Below are 18,552 nucleotides of genomic sequence, written 5' to 3'. Positions count from 1 at the left end.
CTACAAAATGTCTTCATTGTACCCAGAAGGAATCATTTACCAACCCATGGTAATGATTCACTTCCAAACAATACTGCTTATTTCCAAGAAAACTTTGAAAGCCGAACTTCAGACACATTTTAATCCATAATTAATATTTTAAAAAAATACAAACAGTATAGTCTTGACTTTGTTGTTGCTATTTTACATGTCTATATGTTTTACTACCTCAGCTACATGTTTATGACTCTTACCATTTACAAAATATTTATATAATGATTTTCAACAATTCTTTATTTTTTTTTGTTTTATGTTCTTTAACGATTTCGAAAGCATAAACTACATAGATCTAATTTTATAGCCGAATTCCACGAACTTTTTAATAACCTCTCGTATATGTATTATTACATCAGTTACATGTTTATGACTCCCGTTATTATCATTTATAAAATAAATGACTAAAATAAATGACTTTCTTCATTCGGTTATGGGTTCTATTTTCCGTGAGAATTTTTTTTATCTGAAATGAAATCAATCTCCTTGGTAAAGTTTAACAAAGAACCATAGATATGTACGCGTGACATGGGACCGATCTGATCCCTGTTTTCATACAAACCACAAAATGTACTCATTGTGTTCAAAAGGAAAAAAAAATCCATCCGACGGTACAAAATGTTTTAAAGAATACTGCATTTTCCGAGAAAAAAAAACCTTTGAAAGCCGAAGTTCTAACACAATTTAATCCATACATGATATAAAACTACTAAGTTTATAGTCTTGAAATTTTCTTGCTGTTTTATGTATATTGAATTGGACATTTGCTCAACGAAAATAACGCGCAGAAATAAAACACATATATTTTGCCAACGAAGAATCCGACACTCTACACTCAAATGTTTGGAAGTCCATGTTTGCTATTCTCCTATGTTGTATTGTTTAATGAACTTTTGATCTTGAATACTGTTCGTTATCTCCAAATTTTCATGTAAATTCCCAAACATGATATATACCCATGGCCACTAAAACGATTTTCTTATCTATAATCAATAATACACTTTCTATATATAATTAATAATGTACTTCCATACAATGTACAGGTTTAAATGTCAAAGTAACCCGTCAATGCATCTCGCAAATGTGCACTGGTATCATGTTACTCCTACCATTATGCTTTCACTATGCTAGGGCTGTATCACTTGTATCATGTTACTCCTACCATTATGATTCCACTATACTAAGACTGTATCACTCCGACCCTGTTCATACGGTCATTAGAAGTAGTTTTGTACGTGCATAGGAATCTCAATTGAAAGACCAATGGGGCTCACTTCTACAGTTTTTGTTGAAATGCATACAACCAACAAAATTTCCACCCCCACTTTAGTTATTTCCATTTATTTTCTACAAAAGATGCTTTGAACCCATCTTTTCTTGAAATAATCAAGCGTGCTTGGTAGAAGTCTTTAATTTTTTTTCAATGACGTTTTCCCAGTATTTTTATTTATTGCTTGTTATTTTTATATTCTATCTTTGACAATGGCTCATTAAATATAGTTTATATGCAAAATGTATTACTATATACATGGAAATTTTCGTTCCCGTTTTATTTTCGCCCCTTTCGCCCTAATCATGATTGGGCGAATTTAAAACGGGGCGAATTCAAATTTAACTGAATGATTTCTTAAACAGAACTACGACTGGGCGAATTTAAAGCGGGGCAAAATTGTTCTCAAGTGCAAAAGGGCGAAAATAAAATGGGGCGAAAAAAAGCCTGTATACAGTATATTTCTTGTAACAACCTCCTCCCCATATTTTCTCTCTAAATCAATTGGTAATCTTCGTCTTCTATATTACAATAACACTTCAGGGTGCTGACGGTTACTTGCTAGTAATGCATGTGACGGTGGTACGTAATATCAAAAGCTTATCATAACAATAATTCAAAACTAATGTTTGCAATGGTTGACATTTAAATGAAAAATGGACTGTAATTGATAAATCACAAACAATTTGTTGTCTTTATGATATTTTTTTAATACAACAATTTGTATTTTTTAATGATTTTAAATTTAGTTAAATTCAAAAATGAAAATCAAAAATATTTATCCTTCTATCAGGGATTTTTTTTTTTGATAGAAGTTTTGATCGACTTTTTGTTGATTTTTTTTTATCTAATGTCAGGATGGAAAGCTGTCAAGAAATGCAGACATCGCTAATGAGTATTTTTTTCTAAATGAAAAATTGCATTAGATCGTATATATGAATCTTTCACACTTAAGGTTTTATATTTCAACATTTCTATGAAATAGTAAAATACATAAAACAGAGAAAAGGTTATACATCTTGACTATAAATATTAAGCTTTCTAAAATAGAGACATCTAAAAATTCAAATATATTCTTTAATCAAGTGGGGAAGGGGGAGGGCTATTAATTCCTTACTTAACAGAGGCAAATTTGATAAAACTCTTTGAAGCTGGACTAAAAACAGACATTTGCATTCCCTGAAAATGCGTTCCAGTTCCATTCCATGGCACTTGATTCCACCTTCGGAGGTCTGTGTTTGCCCTGCTCTTATTTTATCTTGTTTCCTGTTCGTTATCTCCATATCCCTTAAAGGTATCTAATATTTTTACTTTTTTGAAAGAGGTAAAAGACTCTCTTTAACTGAATAAACATACACAAAAACGGGATGAAATCTGTGCAGTTTTGTAACAAGAACAAAAGGTACTAAGAAATCAAGTGTACACTGTATTTGTTTGTTTATTTTGAATTGTGTGAACTTGTGAAAAGCTAATAATTATTTTCAATAAGCAATAGATGGAGTAAAAGCTAGTCTCCTGTCTGATATTACGACTGTGATCCATGCTTAATAAGTTTATCTGACTTTAACAGTTTTTCCATGAATAACATTTAAGTGACGTTAAATGGTTAAAGGCAATGACATATTATTGGTTAAATTTTAATCTTCCGTGATAAGAACCATATATAAAGCTGCTGATATTTTCAAAATACACTTTATTCCAGAAACGCTTTCGTTAAGAAAAGATCAAGGTAGTAAAATCATGGCAATGGTGTGGGCAGCGCTCCTTTTGTCCGGCATCGTATGTACAAGTTCCCAGTACATTTACTCGAAAGATCGTTGTGCCAGTAATGGAGAGACAATGATGCAGATTCGAGAACTTGTGATCCAGCAGGGGAGGATCCAAGAATCTGTTGATTCCCTCAGGCGGATGGTTAAGAAACTTGAAGAAGATGTAAACAAGACCCATGAAGATGTTAGAATTGTCAAGAAAGGTAAATCTCTCTCTCTCTCTCTCTCTCTCTCTCTCTCTCTCTCTCTCTCTCTCTCTCTCTCTCTCTCTCTCTCTCTCTCTCTCTCTCTGAAGTTTGTCTGGATGTTCATTGATATGATAATTGCATAATCATGAATGTATTTCTCTTAAATTCAGGTTTAAAACATTATACGAATTGTCGCGATAACTATTTACACAGTCACAATTTCTCTGGCGTTAATCTCAAAGATCCCCTGGGTAATAAGAGTCAGGTACACGTGTACTGTGATATAGAGATAAGAGAGGTAGGTAGCCATATATTTTTTTTCTTTTTTCTTTCAGAGTCACACAAATATAAAGATTGCAAGGACCTCTATGTAAATGGTAATACAGAATCTGGTGTGTATGAGATCTATCCATTTGGTATTGAAAGCAAGGTCAGCGTCTTCTGTGACATGATGACAGAGGGTGGAGGGTGGACAGTAAGATCTCTCTCTCTCTCTCTCTCTTTCTCTCTCACTCTTCAGCTCCACCATCAATTATAACTATTCCTTGTTTAACAATTTATTAATCTTTGATTTGAACGCTGATATCAAATCTTTTCGCAGAATGAACATTAAATGGTTGTTCTAGTTTATTTTATAGGAAGATAATGAAATTCCGAATTAAATATTTTTTTAATTACAAAGTAGAAAAAAAATATATAATATAGCAAAACTCGTTTAGTACGAACACGGATATTGCGAATTTACGGATATAGCGTAGTCATCTTGGATCTCCAACTATATAAATTTAATGAATTTCTTATATGGTTATAACGAATTACGGATATAGCGAAGTAATTCCTGTGTCATAGGTTCCTGTGACTTCGTTATAACCGATTTTTACTGTATTATCAATTTGATAACAATTTTTTTTTTCTACTTTAAATACTAGTAGTTGTTGGGATTAATATAATACGCAAGTTTTGAGATTATGATGAATTTGAAAGAAATTGGCAGGGAATAGTTGATATACTTTAAAATTTTTCTTACTGTTACTTATTCAAGAAAGTGTGTGTCCCACATCTTTCTCTCTCTGACATTCTCGCTCTCTCAATCTTCCTCTCCTTCTCTTTCTCTCTACATAAACGTTGACACTAGCTTTTATTACTTTTTTTGTTGTTGCTTTATTTCAAACTGTCTTGTATATTTATTTACATATACGTCTGTTTTTATATTTGTATAATTTGTGTGAAAGTAAAAATAAACTATCCCCCAAAAAATAATAAATAAATAAAAATAACCTCCTTTTCTTCATAAAAACTCAGGCTTTACAGAAACGTGTCAGTGGTTCGGTGTCATTCGACAGAACGTGGTCCGACTACAAGACGGGATTCGGGCATCCTAGCGGATCCTACTGGATAGGTAAACTATATACAGTTATAGAATGACTACAGAGGACATAGGGTCCAGATGTAGAAACATTCCTCTCCCTCGGGGAACCATTAATTTGCTATTTACATTGTACCCATCTATAACTGTGTAATATTTTATGCTGTTTTAGGGGATGCTAATTCTTCTGATCATTAACAGTTTAAATTAGCATTTAATCTAGCAGTTAAAATGAAATTAATAACAATTTAAGTAAAATACAATATATAACGATTTACCTACTTTGATTTCAAAACATGTACGTTAATTGCCGCATGCACTACACAATTAGAAATTTCTGCATACCTTCATAATCATATGTTGAGTTGTATGACAACTTGAAATAAATATGTTTTGCTTTATGAATTCTTTATATTAATCGACGATAGAATATTTAAGGAAATGACGTTATACATCAACTTACTAAGAGAAGCAACACCTCCCTCTACGTCACCCTGACACTGACCAATGGCACAAAGCTCTATGAATTATACAGCCAGTTCTCTGTTGCTGACGAAACCAACAAATACCGACTTTTTCTTGGCGGACCAGCTACTGGGACCCTGGGTAGGTAAACGGAAATGATAAATGGTAAAAAAAAATGAATGACAATCAAATAGGAGAAAGAGAGAGAGAGAGATTAATTTCTTGTGACAGAAAGACAACTCTTTCTCTGAAATTCAGCTCTATTATTAGGTAATAATAGGGGGCGGGCAGGTAATTCGTGAATATCGATGTTTATATCGATTGATTGATTTTATGTTGTTTAACGTCTCTCTCAAGAATTTTTCATTCATGTGGAGACGCCACCACCTGCCGGTGGAGGGCTACAAATTTTGTCCTTTGCTCGGTACTCAAGGTCTTTGAACTGTGAGGGAACTTTTTCGATAGATGGACTGTAGATGTATGTTGTGTCTATTTATATATTGTTATAGCGAGTGCAGCGAGCTCAATAGACTAACGTGTATGAACAGAGGAAATTCGGATTAAAATCTGTACATTCGTCTGCCAAATTTCTCTGTGCACCATTCCCAGAATTCCTGCAATAACCAATGTCCTTTGCGCGAATAAATCAAAAATAGTAAAACAACTAGATGCTTTCATGAGACAGTAATGCCCACACTAAGGTGTTTGTCTCTAAATACACAATCCTACGGGCGGCTTACCAAGGAAAAAGTCAAAATAATTCTATATAATTCAGGCACGTAGCATCGTTTTTGAAAGTGGGGGGGGGGGGGGCAACCTGTGAATTTTTTTTAATTAACTAAAAAAATTAACAAGGAAAAAAAATGAAATGGGGGGGGGGGGGGGGGGGGGTAGTGGGCACCTTTTTTTCAAGGCAAACTTACTTTCACTTCCAATTTTTTTCCCCATATTTCCTTGCTTTGTATATGCTGTGGTAAAAAGTGGGGGGGGGGGGGGGCAACCATCTTTTCAATGGACATTTTCTTATAGCACATGGAGGTCGGTAAGTACAAGTTAAGGTATAGTGGGGGGTAAAATAAACCCAAACGATTAGGTTAACGTTCAAAAAGGGTCAAAGATCATCGCATGCCACACTAGACGAATATCATATTGTGAAGTTATCTCCCCTTGTCGATGTGACATTCAGTTACTGCCAATACTGGTGCGGATCCAAAATTTTTTTTCGGGAGTAGAGAGGGGGGTTCACATCTCAGTCAAAAAATTCATGCCTAGAATTTCCTTACAAGCAGGAGAAAAAAACTCATAAACTGAAAACAAATACATGTAAACAAAATAAAAACAATGATTGTGGGGTCGAAGTTTTCTAAGTTAGGGGGAGGATGTTCGAAGTCATTTTTTATTTGCTTCAGTATATAGTCTTGTTTAAATAACAAAGGAAATTCCAGAGAGGGGGGTCTAACCTCTCTACCCACTCTCTATCCCTGAAATAACAATCTATTTTGTGATTCCAATTAAATAGTAGATATTTTTTTCCATTTGACTAATTATGTACATATTTTGTTTCCTGTGTTTATTAAGGTCTTCCGTTTCCAACGGAAGACCTTCTACTGATTCTGTTGGTAATTAAGGTCTTCCGTCTTCAGCGGAAGACCTTCTTGTTATTCTTAGGTTTCTTTTTCACTTTTATTATTAAGGTCTTCCGTCTTCAGCGGAAGACCTTCTTGTTATTCTTAGGTTTCTTTTTCACTTTTATTATTATTATTCTTTTTTTTCTTACCGATTTTGTGCACGCGATTTCTCAAAAACGGCTCGATGGATTTCCATGAAACTTTCAGGACTTATATAGCATTACTTGAACCTCATGCTTTTTTTTCCGATTTGATGACGTCACTTCCAGTTTGGAGATATTGTCGATTTTATGATTTTTTAAGGGTCATGTTGTCTCCAGACTTTCTCAATAATGGCGTAAGATAGAAACATGAAAATTTCAGGTATGATAGAACAAAGTCTATAGATATGTATAACGTAGTTAATTTTTATCGGAAGTGACGTACGTCGGCGCTCGCTATGGCCCGAAAATAGTCATATCGCGAATTTCAAATTTTTGAACACCTTTTCTACGATATCTTTTTACCTGGAAACATTTTGTTAAAACATATAGAACAAAAGAAGTGTAGAATTCCAAGATCTTTCAAATTATATATTGCAAAAGGGGCTGGCCACTAAAATGAGGGGCCAAGAGGGGCCGAAAGTATTTTCCTTATATCTCAAAAAGTATTGAGAATTTTTAATACGTCAAAGAAGCAAAATTGTTTAAAATGTCAAGCTTTATCTAGTGAAGACGTCAAAATACGTCCGGCGTCGTCACTTCCGGCCAAACCGGAAGTAGTTGGAAAACGCATATTTTTGCCGTTCTTGACATGTTTTTGGATAACATATGTCTCTGGGAGCATAAAAATTAATTTTCCGTCCGTCGGCGTCACTTCCGGTCAAACAGGAAGTAGCCAAACATGGCTTATTTTAAAGGTTTTGATGCAAAATTGAAATTATAAAGTGATTGGAGACGACTTAGCTCATTGCTTTCTTTTTTTATGTCACTTTTGGCGCTTCCGGTCAAAACTGGAGGGAAGACCTACTCGTTGCTTTGCAACGAGCTTTGCTCTAGTTATTATTATTCTTTTTTTATCTTACCGATTTTGTGCACGCGATCTTTCGAAAACGGCTCGATGGATTTCCAGGAAACTTTCAGGACTTATATAGCATTACTTGAACCTCATGCATTTTTTTCCGATTTGATGACGTCACTTCCAGTTTGGAGATATTGTCGATTTTATGATTTTTTAAGGGTCATGTTGTCTCCAGACTTTCTCAATAATGGCTAAAAATAGAAACATGAAACTTTTAGGTATGATAGACCAAAGTCTATAGATATGTATAACGTAGTTAATTTTTATCGGAAGTGACGTACGTCGGCGCTCGCTATGGCCCGAAAATAGTCATATCGCGAATTTCAAATTTTTGAACACCTTTTCTACGATATCTTTTTACCTGGAAACATTTTGTTAAAACATATAGAACAAAAGAAGTGTAGAATTCCAAGATCTTTCAAATGATATATTGCAAAAGGGGCTGGCCACTAAAATGAGGGGTTATCTTAAAGGTTTTTGATGCAAAATTGAAATTATAAAGTGAGTGGAGACGACTTAGCTCATTGCTTTCTTTTTTTATGTCACTTTTGGCGCTTCCGGTCAAAACTGGACGGAAGACCTACTCGTTGCTTTGCAACGAGCTTTGCTCTAGTTATTATTATTTTTTTTCTTACCGATTTTGTGCACGCGATTTCTCAAAAACGGCTTGATGGATTTCAACGAAACTTTCGGGACTAATGTAACATTACTTGAACTTTATGCATTATTTTTCGATTTGATGACGTCACTTCCGGTTTGGAGATATTGTTGATTTGCGAATTTTGAAGGGTCAGGTTGTCCGCGAACGTTCTCAGAAATGGCTATAGATAGAAACGTGAAATTTTCCGGTATGATAGTCTTAAGTCTGTAGATATGCGAAAATGATTTCGTTTTTTTTGGAAGTGTCGCACGTCGGCGCTGGCTGTGGCCCAAAAATTGTCCTTTCGCGAATTTCAAAATTTTTGACATCTATTCCACGCAATCTTTTTACCTGGAAATATTTTGTTAAAACATATATAACAAAAGAAGTGTAGAATCCCAAGATCTTTCAAATGATATCTCGAAAAAAGGGCTGGCCCTAAAATTAAGGGCCTAGAGGGGTCAAACGTTTTTCCTTTATTACTCAAAAAGCATTGAGAATTTGTAATACATCAAAAAAGCAAAGTTGTTCAAAATGTCAAGCTCAATTTACTGAGGGAGACAAAATACGTCTGGCGTCGTCATTTCCGGCAAAACCGGAAGTAGTCATAAAACACGTTCTTTTTGCCGTTTTATACAAGTTTTTGGGTCACATATCTCTCTGGGAGCATAAAAAGTATTTTTCCGTCCGTCGTTGTCACTTCCGGTCAAACCGGAATTAGCAAAAATGGCTAATTTTTAAGGTTTTGATGCAAAATTGAAATTATAAAGTCACTGGAGACTTCTTATCTCATTGCTTTCTTTAGTTCCGTCACTTCCGGCATTTCCGGTCAGAACCGGATGGAGGACCTACTCGTTGCTTTGCAACGAGCTCAGCTCTAGTGATTATTATTCTTTTTTTTTCTTCTACTTCCTAGACGCCAACTTTGAGGCCTCATATCTTACTCATTTCTCAACAGATTTCGCTCAATTTTTCAGAGGTTATAGATGTTTATAAACTCTATCAGAATGATGACTGAAATTTCAAAAAGTCACTTCCGGTTTTGAGTTATTCCCCTTTAAACAAAAAATCATAAGCTTTCGTTTCCGGATAAAGGCTCAGAGATCACAAAAGCTGGAGCAGAAATTTTACTTGTTTTAGATAACAGAAGGATTGAAGTTGTGCACATCGGTTTTTGTTTTTCGATTTCTGCATTCAAATGGCGCTATATAGGGGTCAAAAATTAGAACGCCTTAAAGAGCGAAAATTTACAGATATTTTCCTTTCTATCTTGAAAACTAAAAATATTTTGTTAAGACATGTAGAATAAAAGTTTGGCATAATTACAAGCGCTTTCATTTGATATCATTAAAAAGGGTCTGGCCCCTAAAATTAGGGATCTAGGACCCTTGAAAGTTTTTGTTTAATATCTCGAAAAGTATTTAGAATTTATAATACGTCAAAAAAGCAAAGTTGTCCAAAATGTCAAGGTTTATTTAATGAGGTTGTCAAAATATGTCCGGGGACGTCACTTCCGGTCAAACCGGAAGTAGTTAAAAATTGCATATTTTTGTTGTTCTTGACAGGTTTTTGGATAGCATATGTCACTGGAAGCTTAAATCTTAATTTTCCGTCCGTCGACGGTACTTCCGGTCAAACGGGAAGTTGCCAAAAATAGCTTGATTTTGCAAAAATGAACATAGATTTGGAGGATTAAACCATTTTTCGACTTCATTACTCTTTTTTTTTCAAATGAAAGTTTCTCTCGGTCAAACAGGACGGAAGACCTACTCGTTGCTTTGCAACGAGCTCGGCTCTAGAATTATGTCTGTCTATTTGTCTGCAGAAATTATAACCTTGCCCATAAGTTTTAAGGGATGGGCTATACAAATGGCTTCCGCATTTTATAGGTTTATTTCTTGTGACAATTAAGACCTTTTATTTGGGTAACATTAATTTTTACCTCTGATCACTTGACCTAGAATACACATTTTTACAAGAAAAATACCCAACTTTAAACTTAGCCTTAATTTTGATCAGTAGGTGCTAGGGCTTTAATGCGTATTCATTGTGAACTGTCAACAAGTATAAATATGTTTGACCTTGACCGTAGAGTTTGAACCACTTAAAAAATTATATAACCTTAGCAATTAACTTTTGAACAGGAAGTACTAGGGATTTCTTATTTCACATGTGCATTCCTTGTGACAAGACTTTTTTCTGATACCAACACTTTGAACCCTTTGACCTTGACTTTTGAGTTTGACATATATTTGAGAAACTTCAACCTTCGCAATAGGCTTCCATACAGGGACATCAGTGTTTCACAAACACATCTTGTCTTCATTATTATTTGGTGGTGTCTCCATATGAGGGAAAAATTCCCGAGAGAGATGTATTCACAACAAACAAACAAATTACTAAAGAAAATATAAAACATGAATATGTTGGTCATGCATATCTCTGCATGAAAAAAAAAAAAGCTCTTCAAATACTGCAACCATATTGTAACCCTTTCAAAACACTCATTTGAGCTTTTCTGGTTTCCTTATCATATAACGTCTGTCGTGACATGTCGTCCATCTGTTTGCCTGAAATTTTTTTACATTTTTTACTTCTCCAGAACCACTGGTCCAATTTTACCCATACAATTCATATAAAAATATGTACATTTGTATGTCAGACTGTCCTTCTGTCTGAATAAAATTAACCTGGGTCATCACAGTAATATCTACTGAATGGGAAAGGGAGAAGGCATTCATATTAAACTTATGTACTAGTATTTACCTGCGAGAATGGCATGGTTTTTTTTTACATATGACCTAGAAGTTTGACCTACTTGCAAAAAAATTAAATTGCTATAAATTCATCATTTTGTAAGAGAAAAGTTAGGGCATTCATATTATAATGCATGTATATTTTTACCTGTGATAAGATCTTTCCAAATGAATCATGACTTTTACTCTGTGACCTTGACCTTGAAGCCTAACCTACTTTTCAACAATGTTGCATTTGCTTATAACTTTTGATTGAGATGAGATATGACTCTCACATTTGACATGTACATTAATTACTTATAAAAATTCAAGGTGTTTCACATATGTTTTACATAATTTTCAAAATATTTAACTCTCCTAAAAGGCTTCTGAGTAACATTAAGAAGGACTTCAGGAAAGACAGGACTTTTGCACAAAAACGTCATTTTTCCGCCCCCATTTGACCCCCGTGGAAAAAATCAAAATTACGAAAACTTACTGCACATCTACATGACACCACCAACCATCTCCCAAAAGATGATTAGGCTACTGTGTAAAATGTAGGAGAATTTCAGGGAAGACGGGGCTTTTTGCATAAAAACATCATTTTTTGAACCCTATTTGACCCCCCGGGGCAAAATCAAAATTCCGAAACCTTACTGCACATCTACAGGACACCACCAACCATCTCCCAAAAGGTGATTAGGCTGCTGAGTAAAATGTAAGAGGAGTTCAGAGAAAACGGGGCTTTTTGCATAAAAAACATAATTTTTCGACCTACATTTCACCCCCCGGGGCAAAATTAAAATATCGAAACCTTACTGCACATCTACATGACCCCACGAACCATCTCCCAAAAGATGATTAGGCTGTTGAGTAAAATGTAAGAGGAGTTCAGGGAAGACAGGGCTTTTTGCTAAAAAAAGTTATTTTTCGACCCCCATTTGACCCCCTGGGGCAAAATCAAAATTCCGTAACCTTACTGCACATCTACATGACCCGACTAACCATCTCCCAAAAGATGATTAGGCTGCTGAGTAAAATGTAAGAGGAGATCACGGAAGACGGGGCTTTTTGCATAAAAAAACGTCATTTTTCGACCCCCATTTGACCCCCCGGGGCAAAATCTAAATTCTGAAACCTTACTGCACATCTACATGACACCACCAAAGATCTCCTAAAAGATGATTAGGTAACTGTGTAAAATGTAAGAGGAGTTCAGGGAAGACGGGAATTTTTGCATAAAAAACGTCATTTTTCGACCCCCATTTGACCCCCCGGGGCAAAATCAAAATTCTGAAACCTTATTGCACATCTACATGACACCACCAATCATCCCCCAAAAGGTGATTAAGCTGCTGAGTAAAATGTAAAAGGAGTTCAGGGAAGACGGGACTTTTTGCATAACAAACCGTCATTTTTCGACCCCCATTTGACCCCCCGGGGCAAAATCAAAATTCTGAAACCTTACTGCACATCTACATGACACCACCAACCATCTCCCAAAAGATGATTAGGCTACTGTGTAAAATGTAAGAGGAGTTCAGGGAAGAAAAGTGTGACAGACGGACGGACGGACGGACATGAGTAACAACAATATACCCGAACTTTCTTAAGAAAGTGCGGGTATAATTAAAGGACATTGTTTCTTACCAAAATCTTAACGAAATGATTTTACCTTACCTTATTCCAAAAAATACCCCCATGCCACAAGACCGGCCTTCACCTTGCCCTTCGGAAATGATACAAATGACGTCACCGGAAACTTACCAATTTTGACGAAGATATGTCGGTTGCTTCCGTGAAACTCGGAAAACATGTTGCGGTGGATAGCGACATGGTGGCTAAAACATAGCAACAGCTTACTTGAAAAGAATGATTTAATGCAATCTCTTTTCTATAAAACTAGCGTTTGCGCCCTCAATCTATTTAAAATTAGATGTTGGATCCGCTCGCATACTCGCTACACCAACATCTAACAACATCCCATAGAGGGTCACGTCAGAGGTCAAAATTTATCAACCAATCAAATTGTCGCTGGCAAAATCATCGGATATTTTGTTGATGTTATCGAAGCGAATAAGTCTAGAGTTGTTCCGAGTTTTACCTCTGACGTTACACCCTATGGGATGTTGTTAGATGTTAGTGTAGCTAGTATGTGAGCGGATCTAACATCTAATTTTAATTAGATTGTTGCGCCCTAAGTCAACATAACTTTTTATCTGACGTCATACTTTCGTCACTTTAGCGGTTCGGGTATTTCCGATTTTGTCGGAAACTTCCGAGAAGTTTGGAATCTCGATCCCGATGCTTGGGAAATGATTTCTTTTTATTGTTTTGTTTTTTTATCTTTTTGCTTTCTTTTTCGAGAATGATATACAGTACATGTGTAGGTTAATGATAGTAAATAAACTGCGCTTGCCCCAACGGTCACACCGTAAAACATATTACTATTTTATTTCAGGAGACAGCATGACAAGCGGCCACGATCTGTCTGGAATGCCATTCACCACCAAGGACAGAGATAACGACAGGTCTATTAATAACTGTGCTGTTCACAATAGAGGAGGCTGGTGGTTTAACTCCTGTCACCACGCCTTCCTTAACGGTCCATGGTCCTCGAACTCCTGGGACTGGCTATGGTATCGTACCGTAATGTACGGGACATCAGTGAAGGGGACCACCATGATGGTAAAACGTCACTAGGTAAACATCATTAAATCTTAATATAACAGTTTTTTTTCTTTTTGTATTACTGTGAAAAGTTATAAAAGTTTTTTTAAGAGAAAAAAAATGTTATTATAAATTTATCTTTGAAGTATAAATTTATTTTCTAACAGACAAAAGATCATCCATGGATAACGCAAACCCTCACGAGAAGATTTTAAATTAATTTCCATCGCTGAGTTCTTTTTTTTTAAATATTTAACATCAAGTAATAAACATGTAATCGGATATGTTTTCGGTAAGGAAGGGGATTGAACTCTTCTGTAAAGCGGTACTTGATGTATTCATTAAGGAATTTCCACACTCACAATTTTATAGGTTCAAAGTACAAAAACTGCATATATTTTTATTCAATATACTTTAAACTTTCCATTTATTGCAAAAAATGTATAGGTCACCATATTATTTAAGATGCAAAACATAAATAAACAGAAGTGTATATCGACATCAAAAAATTGTACATTCTTTGTTAAAATTATTGAGAAAAACATGTAAAAACTGGTTAATATGCATAATTCTGATGCTGAGTGTTCCTAAGTACTTCCTATTTAAAAGATACTTTTGAATTGTGAATATCAGGTAAACTATTTTACAGAAAAGCAAATGCCTGAATGAAGAGACCTTAGAAGGAGTTATTGCCCTTGTAAACATTATTTAAAGATTGAATAATTGATTAAATATAGAAAATATGCATTTTTTGAATTCTTTAACTAAACAACATTTATCATTACACCTATTGTAAAGCATTCTTCCAAGAAATATTTTTCTATAAGGTGTGAATTTAAACTAAATACAGATTTTGCAAAAACCTATGACATCATAGGAGTGTGGAATTACCTTAAAAGATGTACTTTACACGTGTTGTAATAAATTTGAAATTAGAAATATTTTGTTCTTTTTTCCAAACACTGATAAATGGAGATAACTGGACGGAGAATTAGGATAAAGATTACTTTATTGTTTCAGTGGAAGCTGTTTAATGCTACACATACAATACTCTTTGCTGTTATTTCAGCCATTTAATTTCATTTGTAATTCATACTTATATCAATGATCTTTACACGCTGCAATACTACTATACACTTTGTTTATTCCGACACATAAATCTGTTCCCCGTGCATGTCGGATAAGACAAGTTTCATTGTAATAAAGATGTTAAGATGTTTTGTGGTACAATACATCTAAGATTATACCTCTATAAAACATATCCCCATCTTTTTCCATCCATGGAGTATTTTAATGAATGAGCATTTAATTATCCATTAATCTACTTGAAACTGCTTAAATTAAAATTATTGTTTTTTTTAATATCATGTAGAAAATAAGCTAAAATGTTGAAGTGAGGCGTACTGAATATTTCTTTCAACAAATCTAATCATACCATTAATATATTTAGATAGCTTGATTGTTAGGTGTGACAAGAACGCAATGATACTAGATTCCCACTGATACTAGATTATGAGCTTAAAGTAGAAATAATTAACATTTTCTGAAGATCAATATCTTCTATTGCTACAAATAATCATTAAAAAGAAATAGATCTTTCCTTTCTTGAATGCACAATATACGTTGTAGTAGACTTATACCGATAGTCTAACTTTTTGTTTTTTTTTTTTCAAAACACAAATCGGTGTTTAAAGGTTACGTTTTTAATATGCGTTTTAATCTGACGTCACAAACGTTAAAAGCAATATTCGAGATCATTTAAATTTATTGCTATTTGGGTAAGAGTTATTCAAATAAGTTAAAAACATTTTTTTAAAGATGTTATCTTAAATTTGCAGCTGTCTCTGCAAATAAAACTTAGCGAGATAACATTAATCAATATGTTTGGAAATACATTTATAATTATGAGTCATTTTTGATTATGGAATGTAAAGACAATGGTTTATATATATCCAAAAAATTGATAGACTACAGCTTGAAATTTGTTATTAAATCAAAAGAAAAAGTTTTAGGAGCTAATGATTACAATTCAAGATGAGTTTGTGAAACAAAAGGGCTTATGATGAATGTTGTCGTTTGCAGGTCAAACACCAAAGTAAATATTAAAGGTGTTTTGGTACCAAAAAAAGTCCACCTTCGAGAAATAAAAACCACAAAAGCAGCAACAGTTCAATTATGAATGAAGTTGGAGATTTTCAAATGTAGGTCAAACTGGACGAGGTCAAAGAGTCAATAATAATGATGTCCTAAAAAATTTCACAAAGATGCACAAGTAAAAGATAAAAAAACACGGAATCAAACATTCCCAAGTTCTGACTAAGTACTGAAGTTTTTCAAATGAAGGTCAAAGTCAGAGGTCCAAATAAAAGCATACAAAATAAAAAAAAAAGTATATACCGGTATTTGGTATTCCAGAGTATTACGAAGGTTTAACGACAAGAAATAAACCAGTAAAATAGTAATCCCCTAGCAATAATAATTCAGGAAGTACGGTCAAAGTTAACATTTTTTTAAAAAGTGGGTTTAATCTATCAGTTCAAGGTCAAAGTATTACTGAGGAGTATGATATCACTTGATTTAACCGTTTAAAAGTTACGGCTAAGATTAATTTAAAAAAAAATGTCTTTAAAAATTTGTCAAACATAAACATCAGTCAAAATGCCAAAAATACATGACCTTAAGAAAAAGTTTTACACGTGGAATGCACCAGAGATATATTGAAGCCATAGCTCATTTGACAAAGGCTTAAATTCCAAAATGAAAGTCACAATAAAAAAAGATAAGACCAAGGATAGGTCCTTTCATATTATATACACCTGTGGAATATGAAATCCATAATCAATTAAAGGCTGTAGTCAGGGCTCATTGATTTCCCCACTTACAAATAAATCAGGGGAAAAAATCACAAACAGTCGGTTTGACTGCCCGTCACAGCAAACATTATTTCCCATTTTTTTTTTTGGATTACGGATAGCACTTGATAAAAAAAAAACACTTTGTGCTAAAATGTTTGTATGTATATGATGAGAGGAGTAAAATGTTTGTACGTATGTTGAGAGGAGTGTCATGGTGGATCTAGATCTCTTTCGAGGGGACAAATATACGGCGTATACTTAAGAAGACTCCATTTAATGATTTAAAACTTCTTACACTATGCTTCATGAAATTATATAAAACGATAATGGTTGCAAATGTTTATTTAAATTACAAGAAAAAGATTTATTATGTAACAGAACACGTTTCTAGCTCCAAAGAAATGACGAATCCTCACAAATAACGGAGCGTTTTAGTCCATCTTCTCCTGTATAGTATGCGTAGTTTCTCTCAGTCACCCAGCTCCACCTACAGTCGTTATGATATGTCAGAAGGAGGCCTTCATCGTTAGGATTCCAGTTCTGATACGTCCCAGGTGTCCAATTATCAAAAATGAGTCTTACATTGTGCAAAAAAGGACAAGAAAAAAAAAGTCATCCTTAAGTTTGAAACACTATCAATTCATTATGATTTGTTGCTTTACATCTTGCCTGCTCTAAAAATTAAAAAAAAAAGAGCACAAGTCATGGGCAAGGTTAAAGTTTTTCACAAGTACAAAAATCTACAAGGTCAAAGTTATTGGTATACAATAAAAGGTATCTTAAAGACCCAGATATCATCCAACTTAGAAAGAGAGCACTTCCACCAAAAGAGGTCGAAAAAGTTAGAAAATGCTTCTACATGAAAGATGGCCTCCTTTTGCTGAAAATGGCGACCACCTGACGCTTCCCCAGATGAAGCGTGGCGTGTTGTTTACCAGATAGTTGTACCAGCTGCTTATCGTCAAGATCATGAAACACCTATGGCATGTCATTTAGGTGTCAATAAGACTTTTTTTTTCTTAATTTTATTTTAACTTTCACATTTATATCAAACAAATATATACAAAAGTATGTTCATAAATATATCTTCCTTCGAGTATCTATTATTGATAGCGTATACAAGTATTAAATTTACAAAAGGACATGCACATACACAAGTTCACATTTAATTAAACACATGTGAAAGTTGTTTTAATATAGGATAGAAAAAGGAGGAGAAGAAGAAGAAAAGAGAGAGGAGAGAGAAAAAATAACATTAAAAAGAGAAAATGAAAAACAAAAATATATAGGGAGGAGTGCGCATGCCTAACATGTAAGACACACCTTCCCTGCAGAGGGAAAATTTTTGCCAAAAACCCTGTGAAAAAGTGAAATTCTGAAATTTAAAATGCAGTGATATCAATCAAAATATTCTTCTGTATGAAGTATGAAGATTCAGTATTTGTGATTATTTTATGAATTTGTAAATAATGAAAAGTAATGATTTCATATATCAGTGTATTGTATATTTTTGAGAGCAATACAGTAAAGTTGTGTTTTATTTATGTGCAGATCACTGAGTAAGATTTCACTCATCATATTGTATATTTGGAGAATGGCTTTATATCACATATAGGTATGATGTATATATATTTTGAATATTGTCCATATAATTATATTATTCTGGAAGAGTTCAATATAATTTGATCTTATTGTTTTATCTATTAATTCCAGAGTGTTTATACTTTGTACATATTATTGATTAAGAAAGATAACTCTTGATGTTTTATCCATGAGCACAATTAAAGGGCAATAACTCTTATTTTGACCGTGCTATCGGGCAAGTGATCTACATGTATGTATTGTTATAACCCCATTTCAATGGCATCCAC

The 18,552-nt window shown here is 34.1% G+C and overlaps 1 protein-coding gene across 1 annotated transcript; it reads left to right on the top strand.

The window, feature by feature from the left end:
- Positions 1 to 2,991: 2,991 nt before the first annotated feature.
- On the top strand, positions 2,992 to 14,142 carry LOC134254751 (microfibril-associated glycoprotein 4-like). Its single transcript, XM_062737278.1, has 6 exons — positions 2,992 to 3,275; positions 3,596 to 3,735; positions 4,563 to 4,659; positions 5,065 to 5,232; positions 13,618 to 13,859; positions 13,994 to 14,142. The coding sequence occupies exons 1-5, from the start codon at positions 3,044 to 3,046 to the stop codon at positions 13,857 to 13,859; spliced, it is 879 nt and encodes a 292-aa protein (XP_062593262.1). The 5' UTR covers positions 2,992 to 3,043; the 3' UTR covers positions 13,994 to 14,142.
- Positions 14,143 to 18,552: the final 4,410 nt, after the last annotated feature.

Source organism: Saccostrea cucullata, unplaced genomic scaffold (genome assembly GCF_032062105.1).
Source record: "Saccostrea cucullata isolate Sc308-1 unplaced genomic scaffold, CSIRO_AGI_Scuc_v1 ctg5598, whole genome shotgun sequence".
NCBI lineage: Eukaryota > Metazoa > Mollusca > Bivalvia > Ostreida > Ostreidae > Saccostrea > Saccostrea cuccullata.
Note: the sequence above shows the minus strand (reverse complement) of the source record. Positions and strands in the feature narration are given on the sequence as shown.